At 47.4% G+C, this 17,954-nt stretch overlaps 1 protein-coding gene across 1 annotated transcript in view; it reads left to right on the top strand.

Moving 5' to 3' along the window:
* GPAT3 (glycerol-3-phosphate acyltransferase 3) overlaps window positions 1-17,954 on the top strand; it is a 528,602-nt gene that overhangs the window by 260,484 nt on the left and 250,164 nt on the right. Inside the window, exons 4-5 of the mRNA XM_069236318.1 lie at window positions 3,580-3,654; window positions 6,538-6,627. Coding sequence (XP_069092419.1) covers window positions 3,580-3,654; window positions 6,538-6,627 — 165 coding nt within the window. The remainder of the gene's footprint in view (window positions 1-3,579; window positions 3,655-6,537; window positions 6,628-17,954) is intronic.

Here is a 17,954-nt window from a genome sequence, read left to right as displayed (position 1 = left end):
CACCACTGCCCTCTGCATCACTCAACTCTGTCACTCCACATCACTCTACGCCACTCTACTGTATGCCACTGCACTCTACACCACTCCACTCTGCATCTTTCCACTCTTCACCACTGCACTGTACTATGCACCTCTGTAATCTTTGCCACTGCATTCTATGATGCTGCATTGTATGCTGGTGAATTCAATGCCACTGCACTCTACATCACCTTACTCTGCAAAACACTGACAGTGCACTTTACACCAGGCAGCTCTACTCAATGCCAATCCATTGTATGCCACTCCACGTAACTCCACACTATTCCACTCCAGTACACGACACTTTGCCACTCCACTTTACAACACTGTACTCCACTCTTTGCCAGTCCACTGTACGACACTCCAAATGACTCTCCTCTGCACCACTAACTTTTAGCCTTGCTGAAAAGTAGCCACGCTGGTGTACAACCTAGCTAAAACACATTGACAAAGCCAATTGCTCTTGTAAATGCGAGACCTATTGGCATAGCTTGTTTATACTTATTTTCTTTCCACATCGTTGTTTAACTCTTTTCTTTACCTACGTCATTGTACATCTCTGCCTCTTCCTGTTTCTCCAGAGTTCACCAGTAGATTACTCTGTACTGTTTCTGGCAAATTGATTGTGTTTTGCAGTCAATACTAAGCTTTCTCCCAGTAGCTCCTGATATCGGTTCTGGTGAATAAGCCTTTAAAGCTTCAAACACAATAGATCAGGCTATCCAACATGATCCACTAGGTGAATTATAGCAGCACTTAGATTGGATCTAAACCAATAGCCACCTTCTTTGATGGTGACCCAGCAAGTAGCTCTCGTCCCCTCTTCCCTGTGCTAGGCTTCTTATTCTCTTGACTGCTACTGGGTCAAGAGAGCTTGTGCTGCGTCTAGGTCTGTAAAAGTTTTGACTGTTCCCTTTAACAGAACTTTCAACCTTACCAGTTGTAGTAGCATAGCCTGTGCTCAAGCTACTTTGAAAATGGGTATTGTCTGTCTAAATGTCCTCCTCCTCTCTTCCTTTTAGCAGTTTCAAAGGATATGTTCTGATAAAACTGAAAAGAATATTCATTTAGAAAGTTGCACCTCTGTTTCCCCGCGCACTCCAGTGAGATTGTCAAACGCTTATTCTTTGTCTACTACAGCATATAGAAAATATTGTTCCTGGTACCAACAGGTCCGCAACTTCTGCAAGGTTATAATTTTTACTAACGTAGTAGTATCTACTCTAGTAGCCTTAAGATCTATTAGCCTGACGCTCCTTCATCGCCACCTATATCAAGTACCTTGAACTCTAGTCCCCTATTAATTGAAAAAAATGTCAAGTGTATATTCAATCATTTGGGTGAGAGAACGCATCTCCATCGATAAACCTTATTTGTACCACTGTTCACTTCTTATCTGTAGGGTAGGACAGTGGCTTAGTGTCTCTAAGCACATTAGGCAAATGTTTACATGCAGTGATAGGAATGGGTCTTCTTTCTAAGTCTGGCCGGCAGGAGATTTTTTCTGTGTTGTAGGTGACAGAGCAGTTTCTTTTAACTGTTCTGTTTCCAGTACACTGGCCCTATTGACTCTTGTGACTTGTCTTCCACTGATCTGATTTGGATCACAAACAGAATTTCACTGAATTTGTGCTAGATAGATGCGGCAACCGGAAAAGAGATGGGAATTGTCAAGATTAAGGAGAATATGACTCAGGAAAATATTTCTCAATAATGCATGGTAACTAGCAGCTCACTTGACCAAGCATGAAACTATACCTCACAAATGAGACCATCAAAGGCAAAAAGAGTGTTGCCTGTACAAAGAGAAATAGGTCAAAAATACCGGTCACCCTCATGATCCATTGAGAACCCTTTTTAACTGCATCTAATGTTTATCCAGCATACTTCACAATTAGCCTCTGCGGCTTTTGTTTCCAGTTGCCTGGGACTATGCCAAAATAGAGAAATATTAAGAAAATTGGTGGGCTTTTATTAAAGATTTACACTTGGGAAGCAAAAAGCAAAAACGGAAGTCTCCAGTTAATTTAGGGGGTGAACCCTCTTAGTGAACCAGCTCATGCCACCAGCACTGAATAGGCTATAAGGGTAAGGCCATAGAAAGTAACAGTTGGATGATCCCGTTTTGGAATAATAGAGGAAGTCGTCACATAAGGTGTGGTAGATTCAAAATTCACCTTTACAACCCACACCTTTCAATTTAATACGTGTGTCGCTTTGTCAATGAAAATTTCGTCTAGCCTCAGACACATTACTTTGTTTTCAGAAGCTGTTGATAAATCTGACCTCTGAATTCTCGGCTGCCTGGAGTCTATGGATTAGCTTTTTGATGCCTCCCTAATTTGGGGAGCCAGTGAATTCAAATTTGGAACTTACTGGATCTCCAGCCACTAGTAACGCCGGTTGCTGTAAATCAATAAGAAACTTTACTCAGAATATAATCATAGCTGAAGAAATGTCAAGTAACATTATCAGTTATAAGCCTCTTGTTGAGAAAGTGATGTAGTAAAGGTCTTAATTATTATAATAAAGCCTTTCCAAAGAAGGGTGTTGTTGGTCCTATCTGTTTCTGCTAAATAACTGACCCGTGTCTTCTAAGCATCATCAACCCTGGGCCCCCATTTAGTTGCAGCCAATTCATACCTTCCACGTAGGGAGGCCTGCAAATATTCATACTGATTGGGTGACTGGTGCACCCCTAGGACGATCCATGTGCTGTCAGCACAGGACAGAAGCATAGTCTCCACCTCCTAGTGATGAATGATAGAGAAATGCTAGGGATGTTGAAAGAGGGATATGGATCATTGCAGGACCCCACAATCTGATGTGGAGAGGTCAGAAAGGGAAGTCTCCAGATTATAGCTGAGCAACCTTCTCAAGAACTACCAATCGCAATCCAGAGATAAGCCTTCTAGCCCCATCACTGTAGCAATTCTGCCACGAATAGAACAATAGCTATGAATGTAAGCCATGTTTACCCTTAATGTCCCTGTACTGCTGTCCTTTTCTTTATAGAGCAGCATCAAACACGCTTATAAGTATCCCTTACTACCATTTTCAATTTAATCTGAAAGATTTTATTTGGGGGTGGAAAATAGGTAAAATTAGTTAAGATTCTGTCAGCTGGGCAGGTAAAAGACCGAGCTGCATGAACCAAATGTTTCAAAATTTCTACTAATAACTTTTGTGAACTTCAAGGTGAGACTGAGGCTACGGGGTATTGGGGGCTGCTTATGGAAGAATGAGCAAATCATTGCATGCATCATTTTAAGGTCTGTTTAAGGATGTATGGTACAATGTTAGAACGCTGTAGAAAGCGGGTGTTTGTGTTTATTTAGATGAAATAAGTGTCGGCTTCTAATTTCGTTTTGCGCAAGGGTTTCTTGCTACTGCCTCGGCCCTGCCTCACATCAGTGCAGGCTCTATGAAAAGCTGCCATTGTTAAATGCTGGAATCTAGCCAGCGACGGAAAGGAAAGGAACGTAAATTGTAGTGAAAGAAGTGTGTATATAAATGTTCACGTTTCTTTTTGGTGCCAACAGCTATTATTATGTTTTGCAGCGTTAGCCTGGCGACCATCGGGATCAACTTCCTGATTATAGGAGCCACACTGGTTGGGCAGCTGCCAAACAGCAGGTAAACTTTCCTCATAAATCCTAGCATGAGTGACTTCCAAGGGTGAATTTGGGATTTTAGTCCCTTCTCTTTCATGACCAGAGCTGGATATTCGAAAAGAGTTTTGCCTCCGAAAATTACAAGAAGAGTAAAGTTATTCAATTATCTTGTCGGCATGAACCTCTGTTTTTGTTTCAGCTCTTTGTCCCCGGGGCAACACACAGTTTTCAGTTTTTTGGGGGTTTATTATTAATACCCTCCGCATTACTTGCAACATTTATTATTATTATTTGTGTTATTATTGTTGTTAGTACCGTTGTCTTCAAATATTAACTACAATAAAGTTATAATATTAATGCACACAGTCATGTGTAGATAAAAACCCAATGAAAACAAACAAAAAATGAATGAAAATGTGTTCATCTTCGCAAGTAACGAAAATGGGAGTTAAAAAAATAAACCAATAAAAAAGGAACTCTAAAAACTAAAGAAGGTGGAATAGTGAAGAGGGAACAGTAGAGACAGCCATTTGGAGTAAACCAAGGTGACAAAAAAAGGAAAAGGCCAGGAATGTGATGGGGAGCAGTGCTGGTTATACTTAATAAAACGAGGTGGGGTTTTAAACTAAGGGCCTGCTTTAGAATCCTGCAGAAGGGTTACTCCGTCATAAACATGACATATATCCCGTCTGCCGCATTAGATGAATCATTGAATATTTTGAATTTATAATACAGCACACTGGATAAGTGCCACGTTTGTGATGTAGTATCCCTTCCACCAAATTCTATATCAGACTCCACGTTCTGACTAGGGTAAGTCTAAGTTAAGGTTTTGGGGTTATGATTGACGTGTTATTGCATCTCTGGTGTGCCTGGGCTTCAGTCCCAAGTTCCTTCTTGGCCTCTTTCTTTAACCTATTTTGAACATAATTTTTATACAAAAATGTTGTTTAAACTAGTTCTAAAGAATCTCAATTTTGCACACATTTTCGGAAAGCGCAAACATTTTCGGAAAGTGCAAATTTACATTTCTTTGAGTAAGGATCCAAAGGCGTGTGGTGTGATCATACCTCAACAAACCAACATAACAATTTATAGAACTCTACTAATACCCAATGAAATAGGCCTCATTGCGCCTGTAAGCCCATTTTCTTGGATTACTTGTGCTCTGTAATCATTGTTACATGTTACATTACATCAGTATCAATCAGGTGTGCATCTTGGTTTTGGTGGCCATTAATGTTCTCTTCTACTGTATTTTCAACCTTGTAGCTGTACGTTTGAAAGTTAATCATTAATATCCCAGTGGCAGGTTTCAGTGAGCCAAATTCCACGTCCTATTGCACCGCAGATTTTTAAGTAGTAAATATATTATCCCTGTTTGCCTCAGTGCAGCACTTAATGCGTATATTGATCAGTTTGGAGCTCATCACACAAGAACAACAGGTCCAATTGTGAGCAGTTAAATGCCCATATTTGGAACGGAATAAAACAGTGTCACATTTCGAGAATGAACTTTGTTTCATACAGTTTAGTTTTTTTCTTAATTTCTGTACTGCTGCTTTCTTAATACTGTCATGTGTTCACAACATGTTTGCTGCCTGGCATTTAATGCTATAGGGTTCACCAGATGAGTGCTCCCCTTGTGAAGCACTGCATGGTTTTGACTAAGATTTAAATATTTATGTGGGCGGGTGATTGAAATAGTGTGATCCACTGCACTTTAAGTTGAATAATTGTCCAAATTATTCATTTGAAGTTTGTTGAACGCGTGGCTTGTTATACCTGCTGAACTTGCTGTTCCTGTCTCTGGGAACCTTGTTGGCAGGTCACGTGCCCCAGACTCGGCCCTGTACACACATCTTAATGCAGGGAGAATTTAGACGCTGACTCTACTGGTTTCCGAAACAGGCAGCGAGCGGCTCGTCTTGGATGGCCCATCTTTCTGTATCACAAGCCACTTCTGATGGAATAAAAACACCGTGGCTAAATGCTTTAGTGTGTCCGTGTCCAGTGTGTGTCCAAGTCGGCAGTATCCGTGCCAGATTTTCAGGATATTCATGTAAGATAAATGTACATATAAGGAACATAAATCGAAATTGTTGATGTGGTCGCTGGCCAGCTTGAAAATCTCCACTGGTTTTGGCTTCTGCTCTGCTTATCAAGTGAAGGGATTATCTTGGTCGGAAACTTAGTACCAAGACCTGACAACCATTTTACCTGACTTTACTTGTGACACTGCAAAATATATACGTAGCCGAAAGCATTTTAAGGGAAAGTTCATGTTGGACCAACATTTCAGAGGTAGGGAGTTATCCAAAGTGCACTTCAGGGCGATGAAAGAAGAAAAGCTGGTTTTCATCGCTTTGTTCATCTTGACTCCATTGTAAGATGCAGTATAGAAACGTTTTTTTTTCCTACGGATGTATACAATTTGCGAATTTTGGCATTCAAAGACTATTTTTTTTTAATTACCAATTTCGACAAGTTTTCAAAGTTTTAAAATAAAATAGCAGGTGAGAAAGGTCAGAAAAGTAGTCCTCTCCGGTCTCATCACCTCTCCCTGGCGCACAGGTGCTTCTCCAAGAGCTCGTCAGCGTGTTGGCTCAATGGAGCCTTTTTGAACAGAAGGGAAGTGGGAGCACACGGAGGCAGTGTGCTCCCACCCCTCTAATGTACCGTGAAGCTGGGGAAATCTAAAGCAAAAAGCTTTTTGGTGAAAAGTTGCCATTTTGCTGGCAAACTTATCATTTTAATGCATCTGTTTTTTCCACCAACCTGGTTTCGTCTGTGGGTAAAATAGGGAAATAATGATTAAATGGACTTCGCATGGACCATACCAGATGTTCTAAGTGCAGACTGCAAAAGTGACTTTCATATTGTAAAATGTGTTTACTTTTTGCAGTTTCAAGAGCTGGCTGAGCGAAAAGGTCCACCTGATTTGTTGTCGGATATGTGCCAGAGCCCTTTCTAGTGCCATCCAGTATCATAACAGGTGAGTGGAACTGGGGTCTCACTTCAGTTATACTAAATAAGATGATATCAGCCCTCTTCCCAAGATTATGCTCGCTATTGAGGGTTGCCATGCAGGCCAGTCACACTTACCTGTCATCAACTAATATTTAACAGCACATGTATTCACCAGTTTGTATGTTGTAGTATCTGTTTAAAACGAAATCCATTTTCTCTTTTTTTAAAGAATATTCAAAGCCGAATGTGTAATATCTGTTGTGAATCATTTTTGTAGTGGTTCGTGACAAAGAAGGACTATATGAAAAAATAATCAATGAAGAATACGTATTCAGCACTTATTGTCAAGTTAATACTACCAGCCCACTGCCCAGACTAGATGCCTGGGACATGGGTCAGGTTTACTGCTGGATTTGTTTTTATAGTAATACCAAAGTAATAAAGGCTTCGGCAGGAGTGAGTCTTCCAGGTAGCTTAGCCGGGTCTCCTTATGAACAATAAAAGATGGTACAGAGGAGGTTGGGGTACACAGCAAATGGCTAAGAAAAGCAGTCTCCTCACCATGAGGGGCCTACTGGGTGTAGAGCCCCACAGGCCACCACCAAACATGGCAGTCAACAGCCCTCTCGCCTTATATATGGTAGTTATTTCCTTGACTGGACTGCTGCCAAGTTTGGGGGAAAACCTAAAGACTGCTTCTCAGACTCTGCTCATTTTCAAAACTGGTATTTTGAATCTGACCATGTTCCATTATTGGAGGATATGATTCTCAAATACAGAATGAGCTCACCCTCTCAATTGAGGAGGCCCCAATATAAAAGGTCCTTCACTTTTGCATTTTTTGCCCAGAGATCAGATATCCAGTACTGGATCTGGACTGACACCGCTCATACCACCTTGACCTTTCCCGACACCGGTGCCAACACTTCTGCCTCCATCTGCAGCCATAGGTTGTGCCATCCCTATTGTCATCGCCGACTGCGACACAGTCAAATGGGCAACGCATGACGTCAACTTCAGTACCAGCAGAAGCTTTGTCTCCTCTTTTGGATCCTGAGCCCCTATTCCTATGGGCTAGACTTCGAGGATGAATGGGAGGGGTCGCTGGACCCTTTAGAATACCAGTCCCACCAAGTGGACTGGCATGAAGACGTGAGTGAGGCCAGCGTACTGGATACTTCTCCAGATACTGCATGCTTTCTCCCTCTACCGTGGCTACAGAGGAGGGAGCTTCTTATACATGTTGGTGAGGAGGTCCTGGAACTTCTGCTGCCCTCAGTGGCCCTTAAGACTAACCTCTTGACAAGGGTGCTGCACCCAGGAGCTTGCTCCTCAGAACCCCTGCTCCTCTTCAGTGATGCCCTCACTGACATCCTATTGGGTACCTCATCCAGACCCAGCACAGGGGCTCCCTTGAACAGGACAATTGGCCCGCCGCCATCGCCCCACACCTAGGGACCCAAGTTACTTAACGCAACACCCCACCCCTGAAAGCTTGGTGGTCCAAGCCTCTGCCTCCCATGGTGCGTTCCCTTCTACTCCCCCAGAAAGGGAATCCAAAAGGTTGGACTCAGTTGGGAAGAATATATTTTCTTCTTCCAACCTGGCATTATGGTCCATGAACACCGCATGCCTTTTGGGCCTTTATTGCCCCACTCTGTGGTATACGGTTGCGCAAGTGCTGCCACAGGTTCAGGAGGAGGCCCAGGCTGTACTCTTTTAGGCTGCTGCGATGGTAGAGACTCAGCTAATTCACAATTCGTTGCAGACTAGACACGACCGACTGGCTAGGCAGGGCAGTTTCTTCGACAGTGGCCCTGAGGCGCCATGCCTGAGGATGTCTGGCTTTTTGGGGAATGTCCAAGTTTCTTTGATGGACATGCCCTTTGATGGCACCTATTTCTTTAGAGACAAGGCACACTCTGCGCTAGAGCGCTTCAAGGATTATCAGGCTACAGCCAGGTTCTTGGACCTCTCGGCAGCCCCTCACCCAACCTCTGTCTTTTGCCCCTTTCGTGGTTACGGAAGGGGTTTCCAGCCACGCCCATTCGTGATCCGCTACCATGCCAGGCATGCTGCCCAGCCTTTGTGTGGCCGAGGGCGTGGGACCCCCCAACCTAATGGGTCAGGTGTCCAGAGGTCTGGTCAGTCTGGCGCGCCCCACCTGCAGCAGGTTCTAAACCTTCCTAGTCTCACTAAACCTCACCATGGGCCAGTTTGTGTCAGGATCTGCCATCATCTGCTCCACAGGCAATCCATTACATCAGGCAGTTGGGTTTTGCAGATAGTCCAAAGGGGCTGCTTTATTCCCTTCAAGATTACCCCTCCATCCATGCCACCATCCTATGATCAGTTGACGGAGGATCATTTGTCCCTTCTCTGCAAGGAAGTTACAGCTCTCTTGGACAAGAGAGCCAAAGAGAGGGTTCCTGTGCCAGAAGTAGGCTGTGGTTGCTATTCCCCTCTACTTTGTGGTTCCCAAAAAGGACAAGGGTCATCGCCCTATCCTAGACCTTCAGTCCCTCAGTCTCTTCTTCTAGAAGGAGAAGTTCAAGGTGCTCACATTGGCTAGGGTTCTATCTGCCCTGTACCTATGACACTGGACAGTAACATTGGAGTTGCAGGACTTTTACTTTCATATCCCCGTCCTGCCTGCCCATAGACCAGTGGTTCCCAAACTCTGTGCCGTGGCAACCTGGTGTGCCGTCAGAAGTTGCAGGGGTACCGCACGTTTTTTGCAAAAGATTTATGCGTGCAGTTTATAAATTACCTGCTTATGACGATTTAAAAGTATTTTGCGGCCAAGTAACTCATTAGCATTTCATGTGGGGGAGTTACATAAGCCCCACCTGTCATCGTCTTGCCGTCTGCAGCATGGTTTCACCAAGCGTGATTACGTTCTTAAATAAAAGCCTTCGTCATTGCCATCGCTCGCAACTCAGAAGAGAGCACTGGAATGTTATTGCTCCCATTGGATCCTCATTGAAGTGCGCACATCGGACGTGTTCCTTGTCGCATTTACGGTAATCAGGTAATTATTATTATTAGGATTTCTAATCTAGGGTGAGAGACAGGGTACGGCAGGACCGGAGATCACAGGAATGCGCAGGAAATTCTCCTAACCAGCGCCGATATAGTAATTATAGTACTATTAATAACTAATGTTCTGTTTTTAAAACAGAAGGATATTCCCCCGGGCGAGCACTCCAAACGAGGCCTCTGTGTAGTTGCTGGACAGGAGAAAACTGCTAACAGCTTGATTCAGCACACATGCACAAGTTGAGTTTGTTTATTTAGATTAGAAGACATGATTAGAATTATTAGTTCCTTGCTGATGACAAGTCCAGGGAAAATTGGAGCGTTTCTGTTTGTGAAAGATTAGCCTTCCACCCTTTTCTCATTATAAAGCACACTTTTTCTTTTGTTCCCAATTTGTGTTTAAAAATGCTAGTAAATTGTCCAAAATAAATTATAGGCCCACAGTCCTCCCTCACTTGCATGCCCAAATCAGATTACTTACTGAGTCTTACTGCCAGGGGAAGGCAATTTTCGTTGGGAGGCCAGAAAAACGGCTATGGGAGGTACAGACCAAGTGGAACTTGGAAAGCACAGTTATCAAAAGCTTAAGCTTTTGAAATAATTTAAGGCAGCAGTGCCTCCTAAATTCTCAAGAAACTGCAGAGTGGGAGTGTGAACGACAGTGCTTAATTTGTAAATAAAAACATGCCGGTGCCCAAAGCCCTCCTCTTAAATATGTGGCTGCTGCAATTAACTGTGGGAAAACTGAATACTGAGGCAGTGTAATACTGAAGCCATCTCAGGCCTCTTTAATGATTTCAAAGCCACTCCCTGCCCCTTCAGCTCACTCTTGCAGCTTTCTGTTTTCTCCCATTGTGACACTATTTCATTTTTCTCTTCCTCAGTCTTTCCCATATGTGTCTTTTGCTCACAGTAAATGCTTATGGCAGAAAAATAAGTGCCGGCCTTCAAAAACAAGTGCTGGTGCTCTGCACCGGAAACCAGCACAAATTAAGCACTGGTGAATGATCAAGTACTGTTAAGTAGTGTTAGAGGAGAAAGTGTCCAGATTGAAGGCAGAATGTGTGCTCTAAAGGTGAGGTGTGTGTGTGGTGAAGGCAAAGTAATGACGTAAACAGAGAAGAAAATATGTGCATGGAGGACAGCAAGTGTGACACAGGGGAGATGTGGCTACATTTTTTAGATGTTTAAGAGGTTGAATTGGAGGTGATGTGGTCTAGCAGGGAGGAGGAAACATACAAAACATCCATGTTATGCTCGTTAATATAATTGAAGTACTCCCGAGGCTTACATCGCCCACCCAAAAAAAAAAAATTAACATAATGGGGAGCCGTGGGCAATGGCCAATATAGGTGAAGGGAGCCACTGGTCGAAAAAGTTTGGGAACCACTGCCATAAACGTTACCTGCGGTTCCTGGTTAGCCACAAGCACTTTCAGGTCACTGTGCTTTCCTTTGGCCTTAACAGTGCCCCTTGGATGTTCACCAAGGTAATGGTCGTGGTTGCTGCTCATCTGCAGAGATCAGGGGTTTCAGTCTTACCCTATCTCGATGACTGACTTTTGAAGGCGGGCTCACCCCAGGCTGTTATCTCCCACCTGCAGACTATGGCAGAGCTGCTGCAATCACTGCAGTTCACTATAAACATTCCAAAGTCATTCCTGACTCCCTCTCAGATGCCCCCTTTCATCAGAGCTGTTCCGGCGTTCTCTGACCTTGTTGTCAGGACAGGACGCTCCCCCCGCCGCGCAGCCCACCCTGCAGGTGCTCTGTCCCTGACTGCCGCTGCTGCCCGTGTTCGAGGCCCTCCTCCACCCGCAGGCCCCCTCCTGTGCCTCATCCCAGGTGGCCCAGTGGTGGGCAGTAAGGTTTGCTTCTGTCGTGTTTGTATTCACTTCGTTTGTCTCTTCGTTTTGTCTCTGTTGTGTTGTTGTCTCTGTTGTGCCCACTGTATTCACTAGTATCTGTATTCTGTATCTGTATCTGTATTGCCTAGTAGTCACTTTATTGTTTTTGTCCTCTCTGTGCGCTTGATCTCGCTCTCTCCCCTTGCGTGTCTCCCTCCTCCTCTGACCCCCCACCCCCAATCCAGCGCCATCCGCCCGCTTCCCTGACTTTTTTCCCCTACTCTACACCCCCTGCCCTCCCACCTCCCCCTCCCCTCTAGCTACCTAGCGTTATTTCCCACCCCCCCTCCCCACTCGCCGCTCCCTTGCCCGTTTTCCAGCCGCTTCGGCCCTGCCCCCCTCCCGCCCCCAGCTCCTCCTCCCTCCCTCCACCCCCTCTTATTGCTGGTCGCTGCGCAACCGCGCCAATGGCGCGCCAGAGGCGCGCCAGATGCAAGCCCTTCTGTGTCCGTCCGCGCCCGGACCGTGCCCAGCGCCTGGACCTCGCCCTCCGCTCTACACTCCACCCAGGCTCAGCTACGACGCCGCCTCCCTCCACGCACTCAACAACGCCCGAAACCAAAACCAACACTGCTACCAAGCCGCCCGAAGCACACCCACGGACCTTTCGCCTGCTGCAACTGCCACTTCTCCTGCGACCGAACCTCCAAGCCAACGACCACCAGACCGATCCTCCTCCGCTGCATACTCCTCAACACCCGCTCCGCACGCAAACACGCCGTAGAACTCTGGGACCTGCTCGACAGCACCGCCCCGGATGTAGCCTTCCTGACCGAGACATGGTGGAACGACTCATCCGCGCCAGACATCGCCATCCCAGACGGATACAAGATCTCCCGCAGGGACCGCATCAACGGCTACAGAGGAGGATTCGCCATCGTCCACAAATCCTCCCTCAAGATCACCACCCACACCGACGACCACTTCAACACCGCAGAGCTTCTACACTTCCGGATCCACACCGACCCCAACACCACCCTCAGAGGAATGCTCGTCTACAGACCCCCCGAACCACGGGCCCAGTTCTGCGACGCCATCGCCGACCTCGCAAGCACCCATGCACTCGCCTCCATGGACTACATCCTCCTCGGGGACCTCAACTTTCACCTCGAGAACAACAACGACCACAACTCCACCACGCTGATCAGCAACCTCACGAACCTCGGACTCAGACAACTCGTCACGTCACCAACCCACACCGCCGGACACACACTGGACGCCATCTTCTCCACCAGCAACCACGTTACCTTCAAAGACACCACCGAACCCTACTGGACCGACCATCACTGCATCCACTTCACCTACAACAAAAACACTGCACACCACCACAGCCGCCAATTCCCCCGCCGCAACTGGGGCAAAGTCACCGAAGAACAACTTCTCAGCACCCTCTCCCAGAACCCACCGAACGAGCCCACTGACCCAGACACCGCGACCTGCAACTTCAGACAATGGATCATCGATGGGCCAACATCCTCGCCCCACTGAAGAAACCCCCCAGCAACCTCGCCAGCAAGAAAGCCTCCTGGTTCACCGACGAACTCCTGGCCTCCAAACGCACCTGCAGGAAACTTGAAAAGAAATGGCTCCAAGATCGCACACCGGACAACAACGTAACCCTCAAAGACGCCACCCACCGACACCACCACCTCATCAGGACCACCAAGAGGTCCTCCTTCAAAGACCGCCTAGACAACAACGCACACAACAGCAAAGAGCTCTTCCGCATCATAAAGGAACTGTCCGCCCCCAGCGCCAACGTCAACGACATCCCGCCCTCTCAGGAACTTTGCGACTCCCTCGCCGTTTTTTTCCACAGCAAGATCGCCGACATCCACAGCAGTTTCAACACCCCCACCACGCCCACCACCGTCACCACCTCGAACCCAAGCATCGCCAGCCCCATCACCGCCTGGTCCAACGTCGACGACGACGCAACACGCAAAATCATGAACACCATCCACTCTGGATCACCGAATGACCCCTGCCCCCACCACATCTTCAACAAAGCCGACTCTATCATCGTGCCCGAACTCCGCAAGATCATCAACGCCTCCTTCGAAACAGGCACCTTCCCGGAAAGCTGGAAGCACGCAGACATCAACGCCCTCCTCAAGAAACCCAAAGCCGATCCCAAGGACCTCAAGAACTTCCGCCCCATCTCCCTCGTCCCATACCCCGCAAAAGTCGCAGAAAAGATCGTCAACCTTCAACTGACACGCCACATCGAAGACAACAACGTCATCGACCCCTCACAAACCAGATTTAGACGCAACCACAGCACCAAGACCGCCCTCATCGCCGCCACAGATGATATCAGACGCCAACTCGACCACGGCGAGACCTCTGCCCTCATCCTCCTAGACCTCTCAGCGGCCTTCGACACGGTCTGCCACCACACCCTACTATCACGCCTCCAAGAAGCCGGCATCCAGGAAAAAGCCCTAGCCTGGACCTCATCCTTCCTCTCCGGCAGAACACAGACCGTCCGCCTCCCACCCTTCCGCTCAGAAGCCAACATCATCTGCGGCGTCCCCCAGGGCTCCTCCCTAAGCCCAACGCTGTTCAACATTTACATGGCTCCCCTCGCACAAGTGGTCCGCCGTCACGACCTCAACATCATCACCTACGCCGATGACACCCAGCTCATCCTCTCCCTCACCAACGACCCCGCCACCGCCAAAGCCAACCTCCACGAAGGAATGAAAGCAGTCGCCGACTGGATGAGAAATAGCCGCCTGAAACTCAACACCGACAAGACAGAAATCCTCATCCTAGGGACATCCCCCTCCGCCTGGGAGGACTCGTGGTGGCCCACCACCCTTGGAACGGCTCCGACGCCCACCGACCACGCCCGCAACTTGGGATTCATCCTCGACTCCGCACTCTCCATGGACAGACAAGTCAGCGCCGTCACCTCCTCCTGCTACAACACCCTCCGCAGGATCTACAAGTGGATCCAGACCGACACCAGGAAGACAGTGACCCTTGTCAGCAGCAGATTGGACTACGACAACGCACTCTATGCAGGAATCCCAGCAAAACACCTCCAACGACTCCAATGCATCCAAAACACCTCAGCCCGACTCATCACCAACGCACCCCGCCACAGCCACATCACCCCTCACCTCAAAGAGCTCCACTGGCTTCCCGTCGACAAAAGGGTCACCTTCAAGCTCCTCACCCACGCACACAAAGCACTCCACAACGCCGGCCCCACCTACCTCAACGACAGACTCAATTTCTACACACCGACCCGCCAACTGCGATCCGCGAGCCTCGCCCTCACCACCGTCCCCCCGCATCCAACGAACCACCTCCGGCGGCAGATCCTTCTCCTACCTCGCCGCCAAGACCTGGAATGCGCTCCCTACCTACCTCCGACTGACTCAAGACCTACTCGCCTTCAGAAGACTCCTCAAGACCTGGCTCTTCGAGCAGTAGCATTCTCCCCCCCCACACACCTCCCCCTCAGCACCTTGGAACCCTAACGGGTAAGTAGCGCACTCTATAAATGTCTGTGATTGATTGATTGATTGATGGACATAGTGCAGTTTCTGGCCTAGCGCAAGTGCTATGATACTGATGTTTCAGCCTCTGCCCTGAATTTCGGCGAAAATGATTCTGAGGCTTCAGGGCCTCATGGCCTGCGTGCTGCTGGTGACATGTCAAATGGCATGTTCATTCTCTGCAGTGGGACCTGAAGTTCCAGTGGGCACAGCATCACGGAATCTCTCGGACAAGGTGCAGATCTTGGAGAGAACAACGGAATACCTGCAGTGGTGGTTAATAAAATGTGAATGAGTCAGAGGTAGATCCCTCTACCTTCCCCAACCAGATCTAACAGTAGTGACATATGTTCACTCCTGGGATTGGGATGGTAGATGTGGAGATCAGGGTCATTTTGGAGCTCTGTGTGTTCCGGCTGGCCTTGAAAGCCTTTCTTCCCTATAGCAAAGGAAATCTGTTGCAGCTGTTCATAGACAACACCACCACCATGTGGTACTGCAACAAGCAGGGCAAAAAGCGCCTCTGGATGTGGATGGAGGAGCAGGGCATATCCCTGATGGCTCAAAATCTGGTGGGCTCTCTGAACGCTAGAGCAGACAAACTCCGCCTAAATGCTTAGCTGATCACAAATGACATCTCCATCCAGATGTGGTGCAAGGTTTCTTTCAGCAGTGGGGAGAGTCTTGTTTAAATCTGTTTGCCTCAGCTGAGAACGTGCAATGTTGGCAATTTAGCTTGTTGGAGTTTCCAAGGCGGCAGTCACTCGGAGTTGCTTTTCGGCTCGAGTGGATTCAGGCCTCCTGTATGGTCTGATCCATAGGGATGGGCACTTTGCCCATTTGGTCCTGCAGTCCTTTTTTGTTTGAACCTTGTTAGAAATGGGGTCTTTGGTTGACAGTCAGGTTACCCCCTGTTCAAGCAAGGACCCTCACTCTAGTCAGGGTAAAAGAGAATCACCCTCAGCTAACCCCTGTTTACCCCCTTGGTAGCTTGGCAGAGCAGTAGGCTTAACTTCAGAGTGCTAGGTGTAAAGTATTTGTACCAATACACACAGTAACTTAATGAAAACACTACAAAATGACACAACACCAGTTTAGAAAAATAGGAAATATTTATCTAAACAAATCAAGACCAAATCGACAAAAATCCGACATACACAAGTCAAGTTATGAATTTTTAAAGATTAAACTCAAAAATAGCGCTTAGAAACACAAAATGCTTTGATGAGGTTATAACACGGCGTCGTGACGGAGTCGTTCCCAACAAGCCGACACTAGCGGCACCGGACACGGAGTCGCGTAGACCCCCAAGTACAGTACCTTTGGTGAAGAGTGATGCGCGAAGTCGTGGATCGCGGCGTCTGTGCGAAACGTTGAATCTGCGCACTTCGAGCGGCGTTGGTCACGACGTGGTGCGGAGAGTTCCACGGAGTTGCAGACTTCAGCGGGGCTGCAGCGGCTTCGGGCCTGCGAAGGTTGTCGCGTTCCAGCGAAGATCACGGAGTCGGGTGCAGGCGGCGTCACCGGATTCAGCAGCGGCGTCGGTCGGAAGTCGATTTCCTTGGATTTGCACCAGCTTTCCTTTCAAGGGCCCAGGGACTAGATAGGGCATCACTTGTCAGAGCAGGATTCTTTCCAGAGACTCCAGGTGCTGGCAGAGAGAAGTCTTTGCTGTCCCTGAGACTTCAAACAACAGGAGGCAAGCTCTAAATCAAGCCCTTGGAGATCTTCACAAGATGGAAGGAACACAAAGTCCAGTCTTTGCCCTCTTACTCTGGCAGAAGCAGCAACTGCAGGATAGCTCCACAAAGCACAGTCACAGGCAGGGCAGCACTTCTCTTCAGCTCTTCTCCAGGCAGAGGTTCCTCTTGTTTCCAGAAGTGTTCTAAAGTCTGTGGTTTTGGGGTGCTCTTCTTATACCCAATTTCTCCTTTGAAGTAGGCCTACTTCAAAGTAAAGTCTCTTAAATCCTGCCTTTCCCAGGCCAGGCCCCAGACACTCACCAGGGGGTCGGAGATGGCATTGTGTGAGGACAGGCACAGCCCTTTCAGGTGTAAGTGACCACTCCTCCCCTCCCTCCTAGCACAGATGGCTCATCAGGAAATGTAGACTCCACCCCATCTCCTTTTGTGTCACTGTCTAGTGTGAGGTGCAACCAGCCCAACTGTCAAACTGACCCAGACAGGGAATCCACAAACAGGCAAAGCCACAGAAATGGTATAAGCAAGAAAATGCTCACTTTCTAAAAGTGGCATTTTCAAACGCACACTCTTAAAATCAACTTTACTAAAATATGTATTTTTAAATTGTGAGCTCAGAGACCCCAAACCCCGCATGTCCATCCACTCCCAAAGGGAATCTACACTTTAATCATATTTAAAGGTAGCCCCCATGTTAACCTATGAGAGGGACAGGCCTTGCAACAGTGAAAAACAAATTTAACAATATTTCACTGTCAGGACATATAAAACACATTACTATATGTCCTACCTTAACCATACACTGCACCCTGCCCTTGGGGCTACCTAGGGCCTGCCTTAGGGGTGCCTTACATGTAAGAAAAGGGAAGGTTTAGGCCTGGCAAGTGGGTACACTTGCCAAGTCGAATTTACAGTTAAAACTGCACACACAAACACTGCAAAGGCAGGTCTGAGACATGATTACAGAGCTACTTATGTGGGTGGCACAGCCAGTGCTGCAGGTCCACTGGTAGCATTTGATTTAGAGGCCCTGGCACCTTCAGTGCACTTTACTAGGGACTTACTAGTAAATCAAATATGCCAATCATGGATAAACCTATCAACAATCCAATTTACACATAGAGCATATGCACTTTAGCACTGGTTAGCAGTAGTAAAGTGCTCAGAGTTCAAAAACCAACAGCAACAGGTAAAAAAA

The sequence above is a fragment of the Pleurodeles waltl genome, chromosome 1_2 (genome assembly GCF_031143425.1).
Source record: "Pleurodeles waltl isolate 20211129_DDA chromosome 1_2, aPleWal1.hap1.20221129, whole genome shotgun sequence".
Classification (NCBI taxonomy): domain Eukaryota; kingdom Metazoa; phylum Chordata; class Amphibia; order Caudata; family Salamandridae; genus Pleurodeles; species Pleurodeles waltl.
Note: the sequence above shows the minus strand (reverse complement) of the source record. Positions and strands in the feature narration are given on the sequence as shown.